The sequence below is a fragment of the Watersipora subatra genome, unplaced genomic scaffold (assembly GCF_963576615.1).
Source record: "Watersipora subatra unplaced genomic scaffold, tzWatSuba1.1 SCAFFOLD_107, whole genome shotgun sequence".
In the NCBI taxonomy this organism is placed as follows: domain Eukaryota; kingdom Metazoa; phylum Bryozoa; class Gymnolaemata; order Cheilostomatida; family Watersiporidae; genus Watersipora; species Watersipora subatra.
The window spans coordinates 194,455-208,756 of NW_027045334.1; the positions used below are offsets into that span (position 1 = coordinate 194,455).

General features: G+C 36.0%; 1 protein-coding gene across 1 annotated transcript; it reads left to right on the top strand.

Moving 5' to 3' along the window:
- Positions 1–790: 790 nt before the first annotated feature.
- Positions 791–3,626, top strand: LOC137410179 (kinesin-like protein KIF21B). The gene is made up of 3 exons (XM_068095761.1): positions 791–1,341; positions 1,907–2,106; positions 3,163–3,626. Exons 1-3 carry the CDS (start codon positions 1,219–1,221, stop codon positions 3,215–3,217), a joined length of 378 nt encoding a protein of 125 aa, XP_067951862.1. The 5' UTR covers positions 791–1,218; the 3' UTR covers positions 3,218–3,626.
- The last annotated feature ends 10,676 nt before the right edge of the window (positions 3,627–14,302 follow it).

Consider the following 14,302-nt stretch of genomic DNA (forward strand, 5'->3'; position numbering starts at 1 on the left):
TATTCGAGTTTGACTGTACTTAGCCGCCAAAATTTCTTAAAAAGTTGGGGTGGCTCAGCCGGCCAGTCGCCCCAGGGAATACGGGCCTGGTTGCTAAGTACGTCAAGGTTACTATGTTCTTCCTTAAGCCCGGTCAGCATCTTTCTCTACCAGCCCTGGCCTCTCACTCTCTGTTATTGATATGTATTACCCTATCACCAACAACTCACTTAACAACATAAAATCAGACCTCATGTTGAGGAGAGATGACTTAATCTTATTGGCCTCTGGTTGCCTCACAATCTTATCCTGCATTAGTAGCTATTCCGTCTGGCCAAAACTTTTACACTTGAATCTGACTTCAAAACTACAGCTAGAACCCATTTCCTTGGTTTTGCAGGAGAGAAAGATGCTTCACTTGCTTCACACTCCGATATTGTGGGCTCTACTTTACTGTAGTTACTTGCGGTCTTTTTTGCACTCCTTTGTCCAGTGGATATTTCTCCATATATCTACTAGCTAGTATATTGTACTTACTGCCATTAGAAGTAGTGTACTTCTCCATATATCTACAAGCTAGTATATTGTACTTTCTGCCATTAGAGGTAGGATACTTATCCATATATCTACTAGCTAGTATATAGTACTTACTATTATTAGAGGTTGGGGTATGAATCTTAGAAAATCCACCACAGTTGTAACTCTCTTCTATAGGTGATTTATGTACACAACTATAACCTTCCATAGTTGGTTTATGTACACATCTATAACCTTTCTTCTATCAGTGGTTTATGCGCACAAACCTAATCTTTTTTCTTTGTATAAGTCCAAGGGTCACTCCTAATGTGTATTTGATCTACCCTGTGTGGCATTTTGCAACTGACAGTTATTTTTCATTGGTTGTCCGCTTGCATGCACAACATCATTTAACCATATATATATTGTTAACAGCACTTACAACTAAATCTAGCAATTTAGCTTCTGCACCTTTTTGATGACTAATTGCTATATTCATTTAATCTGTGAAGGCTGGTGATCTGTAAAATATTGTACGTTTACAGGCTATCGGCAGTCGGACAGGTTGCTAGCGGCCACCAAGCACCGATTATTTGCCTTAGTTTATACAACGACTCAAGAGGGAAAGAACAACTCTTAACTGGCTCCAAGGATCATCTAATTAAGGGATTTGATATTTCCAATGAACAAATTTCAAATTATCCATTTCAGGCCAAATTTACTATGGACCCTCCTCACTATGATGGTGTTCAATGTCTCGCGCATCGTCAGGACATCCTTTTTAGTGGTTCTCGGGATATGTGTATCAAAAAATGGAACCTCAGTGAACCCTCTTCTCAACCACAGGTAAAATTGGTGTTTTTACAATACCAGGTGTTGCTCTATTTAATAGCAAAATAAAGGTGATAGTTATTTCCGGTAATGGTCACCAATCAAGATCACCACTTTGTAATAAATATTTTTTATTAGAAGTAATATTTGAGATGGAGTGAATGATTGATATCAGTATATCGGTTTTCCTGGTAATCACTCAATCCAATTGTGATCCTACTTGATGGCCTAGAGATCAGAGTCAATATAAAATATGTCAGACCTAGTCATTGCTGCATTGTTGAGCCCATCTGGTTCAGTCTCACCAGATCAACCTGTCATACGCAAGACATTATGCTGTGTCTCTCACCAATATTTGCAAATGTCTTGTAGGTTTGTTACAATACAGAGACTCGTTTATGATTAAAAGTTTCATATTGTAGGATTGCATTGTTGACTCATTCAAAAGGGACAAGTTGATTTGCCAGTGTTTAATCTTTACCATCTTTAATGCTGTTCACGCCGCTCCTTTCCGCTTAAGTTGAATGTCAATTTCAAACAAACTCCTGGTTCCTCATTCCTCAACTTGCATTGTTTTCAGTCAGTTAATGGCGCCCATAAGGACTGGATCACCGACATGTGCATGCTACCAGATAATGACATATTGCTAAGCTGCTGTCGCTCTGGTACTGCGAAGATTCGGTCAAACGAGACTTGCCAGCAGCTAGATGAAGTGCGTGCTCATTCATTAGCCGTCAACTCTATGGCTACCAACCGCAGCAATCTCTTTACTGCCTCTAGGTAAAGTAGTATATAGTACTTACTGTCACTAGAGGTAGGTAATTGTTCAATATATCTACTAGCTAGTATATCGTACTTACTGCCATTAGAGGCAGGATACTTTTCAGTATATCTACTAGCTAGTAAATAGTACTTACCGTCACCAAAGGTAGGTAATTGTTCACTATATCTACTAGCTAGTATATAGTACTTACTGTCACCAGAGGTAGGTAACTGTTCACTATATCTACTAACTAGTATATAGTACTTACTGTCACCAGAGGTAGGTAATTGTTCACTATATCTACTAGCTAGTATATAGTACTTACTGTCACCAGAGGTAGGTAACTGTTCACTATATCTACTAACTAGTATATAGTACTTACTGTCACCAGAGGTAGGTAATTGTTCAATATACAAATTAAGTAAGCTTATTGTAAATTTAATGTTACGTCTGTCAGCCATGTGTTCTAATGAGACACTTGGCCAATTAGCCAAATAGTATAGATTTACTGGCTTTTCCTTAAATCCAATTAATTCACTGATTACTGTATGTATTCGAGTATAATCACAAAATCTTATACCCATTTTTAATGATAAATCATGAGTAAGCACAAGTAGTCGCATAGCGTCTTGTTGCCTGATTTACTGAGAACCGTTCGCTTAAGCAATACTAATGATTTTTGTACTGACTGTGTGACTACTTACCTAGTCGATCGGTGTGGCAATACAGATGCCTCAAAAGTGACGTTTTACAAATTGTATAGCGGTCAAATGATTGCGATGCTACTTTGTCAATTGGGAGCAAAACCTATTGATATTTTTAACGCGACTAGAACTCCTTAAGCATCCAACGTTGTTGATACGTCAAACAAAATCTTAAATAAATGCAATATATTGGGCTGACAGTTTCTTTTATAGTTATTCAATAGCATCATTGTGTGAATTGTGTAAATATGCCAAATGGAGAAGTTGATAACTTTGGTTGGTTGTACCAACATATCTTGTTCTTTGTCCAAGAACTTTTCATGCGCCACGATTTAGCATGTATAACAGACATGGTTCATGCTCTTTCAGTGATTGCACGATAAGGATCTGGTGGATGGACCCACATAAACTATACAGTTCATAGCCAAAGCGCAGATTCATTCTCCATATTCTCATATTTCTTGTCTGTATTTATGTAGCTATTTTTGTTTTCTTTTCGGTTGATGACTATGCAGGAAAATTATCTTATACATTCCTTTTTTAAATCAATGTTCAAATTGTTTGACCCATGTACTTTGCGTGTGTCTATATTCCTAGTACACATCCGACTATAAACTCTTTCTTGTCAAAGATCATCATGATGTTACATCATATCCATCGATGCAATTATTCTTCTCTTCTCGTCGATATTTATTTTAACCTTTTAAACACTTTGTCTGTTTAAACTGGCCGTAGATTTTCGAAATGCGCATTTATTTTTGGTGCAATAGGCTTTATTGTATTCAATCTTGTTCGTTGAAATTATCTCACAAATAAATTAACTTTAAGAGTAATGGAGCTGTCATATGTATCAACACGAATCCTTTTACTTTGCTCTAATTTTGTAAGGTACCTACATATGTTTATCATAACAACATTGGCTCACAGCTAGTCTAATTTTATTAAAACTATACAATAACATCAATAGTTGAGTGTTTCATTGTTGAGCTGCATGCGTTTGCATCCTCGGTCCAATAAAAGCATGCATTTATAGATATGATAATTCACCTTAAGGAAGGAAACACATCAAAATGATACTTTTAAAGGCAAAGTAACAGTCCTGAAGGTAGTATTGCGAAGTAACAGTTATGAAGGTAGCATTGCAAAGTAACAGTTCTGAAGGTAGTATTGCAAAGTAACAGTTATGATGGTAGTATTGCGAAGTAACAGTGATGAAGGTTGCATTGCAATGTAACAGTTATGAAGGTAGCATTGTAAAGTAACAGTTATGAAGGTAGTATTGCAAAGTAACAGTTATTAAGGTAGTATTGCAAGATAACAGTTCTGAAGGTAGTATTGCGAAGTAATAAAAAACCTCATAATGTAGTCTACCATGTGGTCTTTGAAGCCCTCTGTGATACTTGCTTACTTACTCTACAGTTAAACATTGATAATGAGTTGGTACTGTGTGGGTGGAGCATGTTATAGTATTCCCTTTTTTTCCAGTTGGTCAGTTTGAGAAAACTAATATGTTTCTCAATGACTTCTCATCTAAAGAACTTTGAGTTAAAGGTTATTATTAAGGGAACGCCATTATCAAGCTGTTAGCAGCAGTCAACGCTTTCCAAAGGCTTTTGTAACTAAACATTTTAAATATTAATAAACAAACAATTTACTTGGCATTTTTTTAGTGATACCAAATAACTGACTCCACTTTCTAATTTTGCATTGCGACTGAGTCATGAATTTTGAGCGAGTTTTAAGAACTATCATTGAAATAATACCAGTCGCAGGTGCCAGTTTGCATTTGCTAACTAACGTTAATAATACACTTGAAACAAACTGCAACTAAACTTGTACTCTTGCATCACCAAATAAGGTAGTTTTGATTTGATAATGTAAGAAATATCTTTCAATGCCAGATGCGTTTTGAACATCATTTCTATCTATGAACAGAAATCCAATTACTACACCTGGAAGACATCATGTCTATCTATGAACAGGAATCCAATTACTACACCTGGAAGACTCTTTACTAACTTAAATCTTTAATTTTTTTATCAAATAATCTTATTCAAAAAATAAACTTATTGAAGAAGATTAATTTTTTAAATATGTAAATGTGGTTAAAGTGACATCTTGTTTGTATAATATTAATCTCAACTTTATTTTACTAATTTCAGTTTTTACATTTACATCTTGAGCTCCGAAATAACTGCCATAGGTGTGACCGTGACGATAAAAAATCATTACCTTGTAAGGCTGTTAGGGTAAAAACATATTTCTTTAGCAAACCATACCACCCAGGTATCGTTTGGAAGTATGGCATAAAGCAATGAGCCAGACGTTTGCACGCTTCACAATGCAGGCATGTTGAATTAGATCAAATGTTATGTATATTTAACAGGAGAGTTTTCTCGCTGTGTCGAGAGCATTCACTCCCTACAAAAACACTCTAGTGAGTTTTTACACACTTAGTGATCAGAACATGAGCCAAGACTATATGTAAAATGTGCACTGTTTGGAAAGTATCTCACGTTCCATTTTACAGAATACGCAGAGATACTTCACACCTATAACCACTCACACTTCACTAATTTAGTGTTGAGCTCCACTGCTCCGTTTAAAGTAATCTGCTTCCTCATTAGTATTTTGCAAAACTGTCTTTCACCTTCTTCTAAAAATAATGGTAAGTATTATTTTAATGCCAAAGTAATGGCATTAAAATTTCACACACCGACATCACTCAGTTTTCTATGGGTCATCTAATGTATTAAGGTAATTTCAGAGATAGGTTGAAAATATCATACCCTTTCAAGAGCTTCTGTCTAATTTGCTATTGACAGCAAAATAAAAAATTTCCATACTGCAAGATAAATTTTGAGAAGATATGCAATAAGTCAAATCTTTACTGAATTCACGTAAGATACAAGATCCTCAAAAGCTCTAGTATATTTGTATTTGAGTCACTTTGTCTGCAAATATGTAATATTTAGGCCTACTGATAAAGTATAATCTAGCCACAACTGACTAAGATTTCAGAGCTTTCAGCCACTTAGAAAATAATGTGTATCAGCAATGATATATAACCACTCCCCATAGATATGGGGGGTAGCCTGGGCATGGCTCTTGTGGGGATTGGGAGAGATCCATGCCCAGGCTACCCCCTCTCTCCCAATCCCCCACAAGAGCCAGATACCAATGACATATGCCCCCAGGCTAGGGGGCATATGTCATTGGTATCAGTATATAAAGAGTCTTGCTTTCAAGAATACGCTGAAAGAAGCAACAAAAACTGCTTGCTTTGCTAGAGTGAAATGCATTTTGGTTAATAGACAAACGGCTATTTCTATGATTAGTTTTACTTTTACATGGTAACTTGAAATCATCCATGCTTTAGCCAGAATTTTGCTCATGCTAGATTCTATTAAATAATCTACCTCAATGCTAAATTTTAATCAACAAACACCAGAGCATATTCAGATATTTTGTTTTTTAAGCTTGATTCCAATGTACATATGTTGAACCAATGATATACAGCCTGTGGGGCTGTATATCATTGGTTGAACTAATGTAAGAAAAATTTACAAAGATATATAATTTGTAATTACTTTCTAACTTTTCAATTGTTATTTTTTCTTACAAAAAAATTCAAACGAATCAATTCCTAGTTATTTTAACGCATCGTAAAGCAGCATCACCGCCAATGTCAATAAGAAGAGCCTCCGACTTCATCTTGTAATACATTTACACTCAAAAGCAATAATTATTCATAAATTCGTTAAAAGTTGTCGCCTTTCTCATTTTTAGACCCACGATTAGCTAGTCGAGCAAGACTTTCATTCAATAGTCTCCGAGCGTTCGAAGGAAGCTAAAGATAAGCTCGGCATGGCGGTTCGTTCCAGTTTCAGTACGAACTATTAGCCGTCTGTGATGCTTTGAGAACTAAAACACGAAGCGCTCTGCCATACTAGATTATAAGTTAATTTCCTGTTGATATAGTTCATGGTTTGATTAAAAAGAACAATTATAACTGCTATAATTGATGTTGCCACTCTTACAACAGCTAAATATGATAGACTTTGGTTACAAAACCAACTTCATAGATAGTTTTCAGGTTTGATGTTGCATTTTATTAGATATACCTCACTTGTTCTTTTCTCTGACTTTGTAATACCATCGCAAATGCGTATTAAATACCAAATTTATTAACGCGAGATAGTTCATGATAGTTGTACTATAAACTATTATAGTTGCAGTAAGCCCATTGACAAATGTACCAACTTTGCAAACGTCTTATGCTCGCACTACTGTCGTTATGCATTCGTGCAGCTTTGAATCGTAAAATGGACGGATTTTCACGACTCGTTTCGTAGGTTATCTTTTTAACATTGCAACAATCTGGTTATTGAAATATTTATTCTACTAAGAAGCTCAGACAGTTTCTCAACGCTGTTTACTACATGTTCACACATTGAATAAGCAACTATCGACAATCTTGTTTATGCGAAGGCCACTACGCAGAGGGGAGATTTCTCAAAAGATATTGGTACGGCCACAGAGAAAGGAGAGACTGATCATGCTCGCGAAAATATTTGAAGCCAGTCTTAAATAACACCTCAGATGCATTTTAGACTGTTTTATACAGACGGAGGTTCAAAACCGTAGTCAATGCTATCGATATAAATGCAGTTACTGCAAAAGAAATGTTACAAGCTGTCCTAAATTCTTGAGAAATTTTTTTGTACCAAATATTGGTTTTGCGGAGAAATTATAACAGCAGCAATTAAGAATAGTAATAAGAAAACTTGCTGTTAATTTCATCTTTTTTCGAGTGTGGAGAATGTTGTTGGAACCAGTTGCACAGAAACATTGTTTTCTGTGGCAGTTATGCATGTTTATGGATATGTTGTATAGGTATAATGAAAATATCAAGAAAGTATATCATGCATGATGCGTTATTTAGTTTTATTGCACTGCAAGGCTACCTTTACTTAACCCTAATTTGGATTATTTATTACACCAAGACTTCTCACTCACTTATTGGTAGGAAGCAATCTTTGCAGCCCTTCTTGCATGCCCTTGTGCATACTCCTAGATGACTGTTTGCTCTTTTAGATTGTCTGTTCTCTTGTTGTGCACATGAAATGCATAATGCTGCTAAGCCGCAATTATTTCATTTATTATAATTAATATATATTAATTTTGTTTGGATATTTTCCTGCACATCATCGGCATTAGCGCTGTGCTAGTTTATGATAAAAGGGGCATCAAAATACATAAAGTGATAAGTCTGGAGCACAAGCCTATTGATGATCACAAGTCTCTGACTGACCTAGAGTGATTTTCACAAATCCTAAAACAAAGGTGCACACACTCCACAACTGAATTTGAATCAAATGACAACATTGGTGAAATGAATGATAAAATGAAATTACATAGGCATTAAAATCCAACCATATCACCATCTATTCCAGTCTATGTTCAACCTGATATAATTGTGTTATTATATTAATATTGTTTTGAAGCATTAAAATAATGGTATACCTATAATAAAAAGTGACTCAATTGATGAACGCTATTAGCAAACTAGCACGCTAGTAATAAAGTGATGACTTTCCCTTATGTAGCCTTATGTACCCTTATGTAGCCTTATGTACCTTATGTATGGAGGAACAACAAACTGGTTTAGTCAAGTTTATGTTTATATTTAGTTTTTAATGTAGCAGGCTCATGGACTCATAGCTCCCTTTCTACCATTCAATGTTGTGGGCTACATACAAAACTTTGATGTAGTTGCTGAAAAATCATTGTAATTGCGCCAAAAATTAGAGTGGCTGAGTCCGTTAGGCTGTATCATATTTTTTAATTTCTATTTAAGAAAAGTTTTTTGTTGGTATGCTAATTTTTTAAAAGAAAAATAACTTGTTTACTTTGGATTAAATAGCTCACCACGATAATCAGATAACGGGAAAGATCACCCTCCGTTCTAGCTGTGTGATAAATAAAAATGACTAATAATAAAGCACCATGAACAATATACTTGCAGTAAAAACATTTTGTACACTTTCTTGAGAGTAACATAGCAAATTTTTCTAAAACTGCTAATATTCATAATAAGTAGGTTTAAAAGTACCACCCGCTAAATGAGATTCTTCGTAACACCATCAGCTCGGTCAACAAGCTATACATCCAAAATGACTAGGGACTAGTCCCCTAGTCCAAGTGACTAGGGGAATTGGTCATCTACTTTGGACCATCTGGTGACTAAGACTGTCATAAAGGTGACTAGGTAGACTGGTGGCTGTTAGCTTTCTCCTTAAAATTTTTCACTCTTGTCTCACTCTCTACTACAATCAAGTACTAATCCCGCATAATATTTAAGCTGTTTCTTTGGAGCAAACTGTTTGGTAAGGGCCAATCACTAATTGAGCTGCTAACCAAATCACATTGTTAGTAACTATTTCTATTTAACTGAAAAATTTGGGAGTATAAAATTCAGATGCAATTTTTTTGGTGTAACTACTACTGAAAATGCACTGCTAGTCAGCTCAGTCGAGTGTTATACTGCTAGAGTCCTGCCAGGATCACATAGTTAGCAGCCGTTACAATCATCAAAAGCGCACATTGGAAATGAAATTAAACAGCAACATCAAGAGGCTGCAGTCAATGTGTACAATGATCGGGATCACACCATTTTTTTTGCTTCAATATAAACATGTATAGTATAAACAAATTATAGCAGCACTGGGTTACACATGATAGCTCTTGCGTGACACCTCAGGTAGTGTGGTTACTTTAGATAGAAGTTCCATGTTATTCAGTTATTTGAATATGCAGTTCCAATTGTACCAACCGGAGCTCCAACTAGCATAAACTTAATAATCGTAGAAGAAATAAAAGTTCTCTGATCTAAGACAGCCTATTGTGGTGGCTGTGACATTTTATGCTGAAAGAATTTGGCCAATGTTTGACAGATTTATCAACGATTTTAGGATGCACTGGTCAGTGGAAATTGCTGGCCTTGTTTTTCCCTTTGACGCTATTAGTTGCAACTCCGCTTTATCGGGTATTGCCATTAGCTGCAGCATCAATGGCCGTTGCTAACAGTCCTGTATTCCCTAGTTGCAAGTTGGGGCGGCTAATGTTAGGCAACTAGTTATGTAATGTATGGCGGTGTTAGCCCCAACAGGTTTCTTTCATTTAGGGCCTCAACCGGGCATCTCATGTGAAGTTTTAAAAATTTTTACCAGAAAGTATAAACATTTTTTCTATTATTTGAGATTTGTTTGTTTTCGGTGATGTGACTGCCAGGACATTTTCAGATTAAAATAAGCTAAACTTGATTGCAGTTAAAAGAAATGCTCAAAAGAGAAATATATCTTTTTCTTTTAAGCATTTCAACATCAACAAAGATCAATTTTGCCGATTTTATTTCAAGTTCATCCGAAGGTTTCTACGCTTTCGTTGGGCCATTGCCAAGCGGATGTTTGTTAAAACTTGGCCTTTTGCAAACCTTTATAAAGTCGTTAAGAAGAATATATTGTCGATGATAATAATGACGCCCAAAAACTATTAAAAGCTAACGTTTATCTCTATCGCATGGAATAAAGTGATATTATACAGCGATAAAAACGGTTCCCGTAGTCGTTGGGCAAATAACTGTTCCAGTTAATGATGTTGAGGTCGAGTTATCTAAAGCAATTTATCATTGCGTGAAAACGAACCAAACAAATCCGTTCGAGTTAACCAAGTGTTCGTGATAAAATTTTACATTTTATCCGAGAGCGAGTTATTCGAGTTTGACTGTACTTAGCCGCCAAAATTTCTTAAAAAGTTGGGGTGGCTCAGCCGGCCAGTCGCCCCAGGGAATACGGGCCTGGTTGCTAAGTACGTCAAGGTTACTATGTTCTTCCTTAAGCCCGGTCAGCATCTTTCTCTACCAGCCCTGGCCTCTCACTCTCTGTTATTGATATGTATTACCCTATCACCAACAACTCACTTAACAACATAAAATCAGACCTCATGTTGAGGAGAGATGACTTAATCTTATTGGCCTCTGGTTGCCTCACAATCTTATCCTGCATTAGTAGCTATTCCGTCTGGCCAAAACTTTTACACTTGAATCTGACTTCAAAACTACAGCTAGAACCCATTTCCTTGGTTTTGCAGGAGAGAAAGATGCTTCACTTGCTTCACACTCCGATATTGTGGGCTCTACTTTACTGTAGTTACTTGCGGTCTTTTTTGCACTCCTTTGTCCAGTGCTCCTTGGCTCCGCACTTGTAGTCAGTGCAGGGAAAATAGTTGGTGCAGTGGTTTGCAGAATAACTTAAAAAATGCACCACAAGGCCTACATTTTTTTACTGCCTTAGTTTTTTTACCTTTCCTATTGCCTTGCTCTTGCCAGCCATGTTGTTCAGTGGGCTGCTAAAACTGTCTGAGAGTTTTACTTTTTATAACACCTAATACGCATTTGTTTCTCCACAGCGCCATCTCAGTGATTTCTATTCTCTTTAAAACCTGTGGTGTTTTACACGATGCTGTAATGGGTAGAACCACAAATTAAAATGTCATCTAATAAGTAGTGCCTTCAAAACTATTAGCTATTTAATGGCTTTATGGAAATGCTTCAACTGAACAAATTATTTGAGGATATTTGTCTAAAGCAAATACATTCTTATGGTGCAAAAAATGTATTGATAAATCGATTTTTTACCCAACTTAACCTGCCAAAACTCAGAATTGTATAGTTTTGGAGACATGGCACCACTAGACAACCGACAATATGTCTGAAATCCTATGTAGCAGGTGAATTAACACTAATTAAAATTGGTTACCTTTATATACATCAATCTTACCACCAGCTTTTGAGGCTGTTTTGAAGCTTGAACAACAGTCAGTAGGTTTTTTCTGCTGTCTTAATGACCTTTCAGCAAGCATATTATTAAGCGCTCTTGCCCTTTGGGTTCTCAATCTCTGCTATGGACTTTGGGGAACACTATCTGACAAACTTATCACTGCTCTTAAATTCATGTTAAATATACCAAGCATTGTACAAGACTATCAAATACATAGGAAACTTTCCAATAATGTGAATTTTGTTGCAAGTCAACCTTTAAAAGATTATACCTGACACCTTATAAAATGCACGCGGGAGAATCGATAGTTTGATCTGGACACAGTATTTACTTTACTGTCTATGCAACAAATCTTTCTTTATATCATTTAAGGCTATAGCTAGAGCAAATTATCTCTTTTTTACTATCAACAGAATTCAACATTTTTAATTTGATTTCCTAAAAACTATCACAATCAATGCATTACTTTCGCAAGGCTAATCTGGGGTTTGGAGCCTAAGCTTATACAATGCAGCCGAGCATGTAGAAAGACATGCATATGTAACACTCAGCATTAGATTTCACTACAGCTACGCCTCAGCAAAAATATATTTTAATACTTTTAAAAAGCTATCTTGATGTTTGCAGTAATACACTACCAAAGCTTTGGTTGCCATGGCATACACGAAACATGTCCTGAACAATTCTATGAACTTGAATAATTGCACAAATACATTTATGTTGGAGGAAGCGGTGCTTATCTCTTTGTAAACATGTTTACGAGACTACGAAACATAAGCTAGTCAAATTCAGATTAATATGAACATGATTGAAATCTTTATTGTAATGTTGTTTAGTAAATGCTGAAAATATGTTTTTGTATCCTTCATAGTTCTCTGCATAAACATTTCTGCAATCGTTATCTACAGTCTTGTAACTGCTTATGAATGGTTACTATTACATATGTTTCTACACATTGAACAGGTGTGTTTTTGTTTTATATGGTTAGTGGATATTTTCATATATTCATTCTTTTTTAAGTGTGTAGCAGTCTAGAGGGAAGACTCCCAACTTGCTGATTAAATTCAGAAGTCCTGATGGCAGCTGTTATAATTAAAGTACATCATCAGAAATCTTCTTCATTGGAAAATCTGCCAACAACGAGCGGTCATAATGCCAGACCTCAATCTACATCATGTGAACCCTCAATGAGTCGTCCCATGCTCCTCTCAACTGAGAACTATGGTAGCTCGAAAGACGATGCTGTTAATTTGATTGGCTACCGACAGATAACTGCAAATAACTCGATGACAAACAATGCGAGGTGGCACTCTGATACAAACCTAGCCACGAATCCATATCATTCAGAATCGAAGCTATTGGTTAATAAAACAGAAGTTGATATAAATGATGAGGAAGCTAGTCTAACCATTTATTGGGACATTAAAGCGAACGTTTCTGCCAAAGACTGGATTGGTCTTTACAAAACCAGTAAGAATTTTTGTAGAAGTTATACATCATGACATAAAGCATTAATGCATTATTTTTATGTGAGCATGTTATACCATTAGGATTTTGGTTATTATTATGATTTTATAGTTATACTTTTATGTAGGTTAGTACACTTTCTCGGAAAGGTAGGGGATTGTAAAAAGAAGTCAATTTGTGAATGTAATGTCTTCTCTTGAAAAACAGACGCGCTCATGCATGATAGATCGAAAAAAAACTGTTTATCTATATTCTATAGTTTTGACCGTCAATGTTGTTCGATTCACGTAGAGTAATGTTTTTAGGCTACTAATGTCTGGTTGATGTTGCTGGTTGGAAAGAGGTTACAGAAGCTTGAGCTTTTGCTATTATGTTTCCTGAACGCTTATCTGTAGGTCATAGTCATATTTTCTGTAACAGAGTGTTTTAAAATGGTCTTTGTCGAGTACCTAGCAATGTATCTAAATTTAAAGGACCAAGCTATGAAGGTTATTGCAGCCTGAGCATTTAGGAATTGATGTCAGCAACCTTCCACTCATGATAAAATGCATCTAACATTTATCCACAGTTAAACTGGCATATCCTCTGTTATATTTAGATCAAGCTCATCCTGGAAAATGGCTTGACTACAGGAATCGTGGCGTGAGTGGCAGCAAAAAAGGAGATCTTGTCTGGCCTTTTAATAGAATAGCCTCCGTCTTCACAGAACGTATGTTCATATTCAGTCCGCTTCCTACTCCTATGCTTTCTTCAAACTTGTGCACAATCTGACACAATTGTTTTAAAAATACAGATAGATCTTCAGCATAACATGAATAAAATATTTATCTTTATGTACACAAATTAATTTTTTAATATTACGTAGATTTCTTTTACATTATACCACTAGATTACATAGATACTAAGTATTTTACTCCGTTCGTGTTATATCTCCTAGCTGAAACAAGAATATGTTTTCGGTATTACCATGGTAACACTGGGAATCTGAGAGCTGTTACAGACCCAATTCTTGTCAGGAATTCTTTGGCCTCTTCTTCTGGTGTAAGAGATAAGTTTTCTGTTTACATTAACCTATTGTTGAGATCTCACTATAGCGATAAGAGGATGTACCCAGCACCTTCAAGGTTGCTACATACAATTTTGTTGTAGAGTGGTCTATGGCGTCAGACATCCATGGACAGTGAGGCAGAAATAGTGCATCT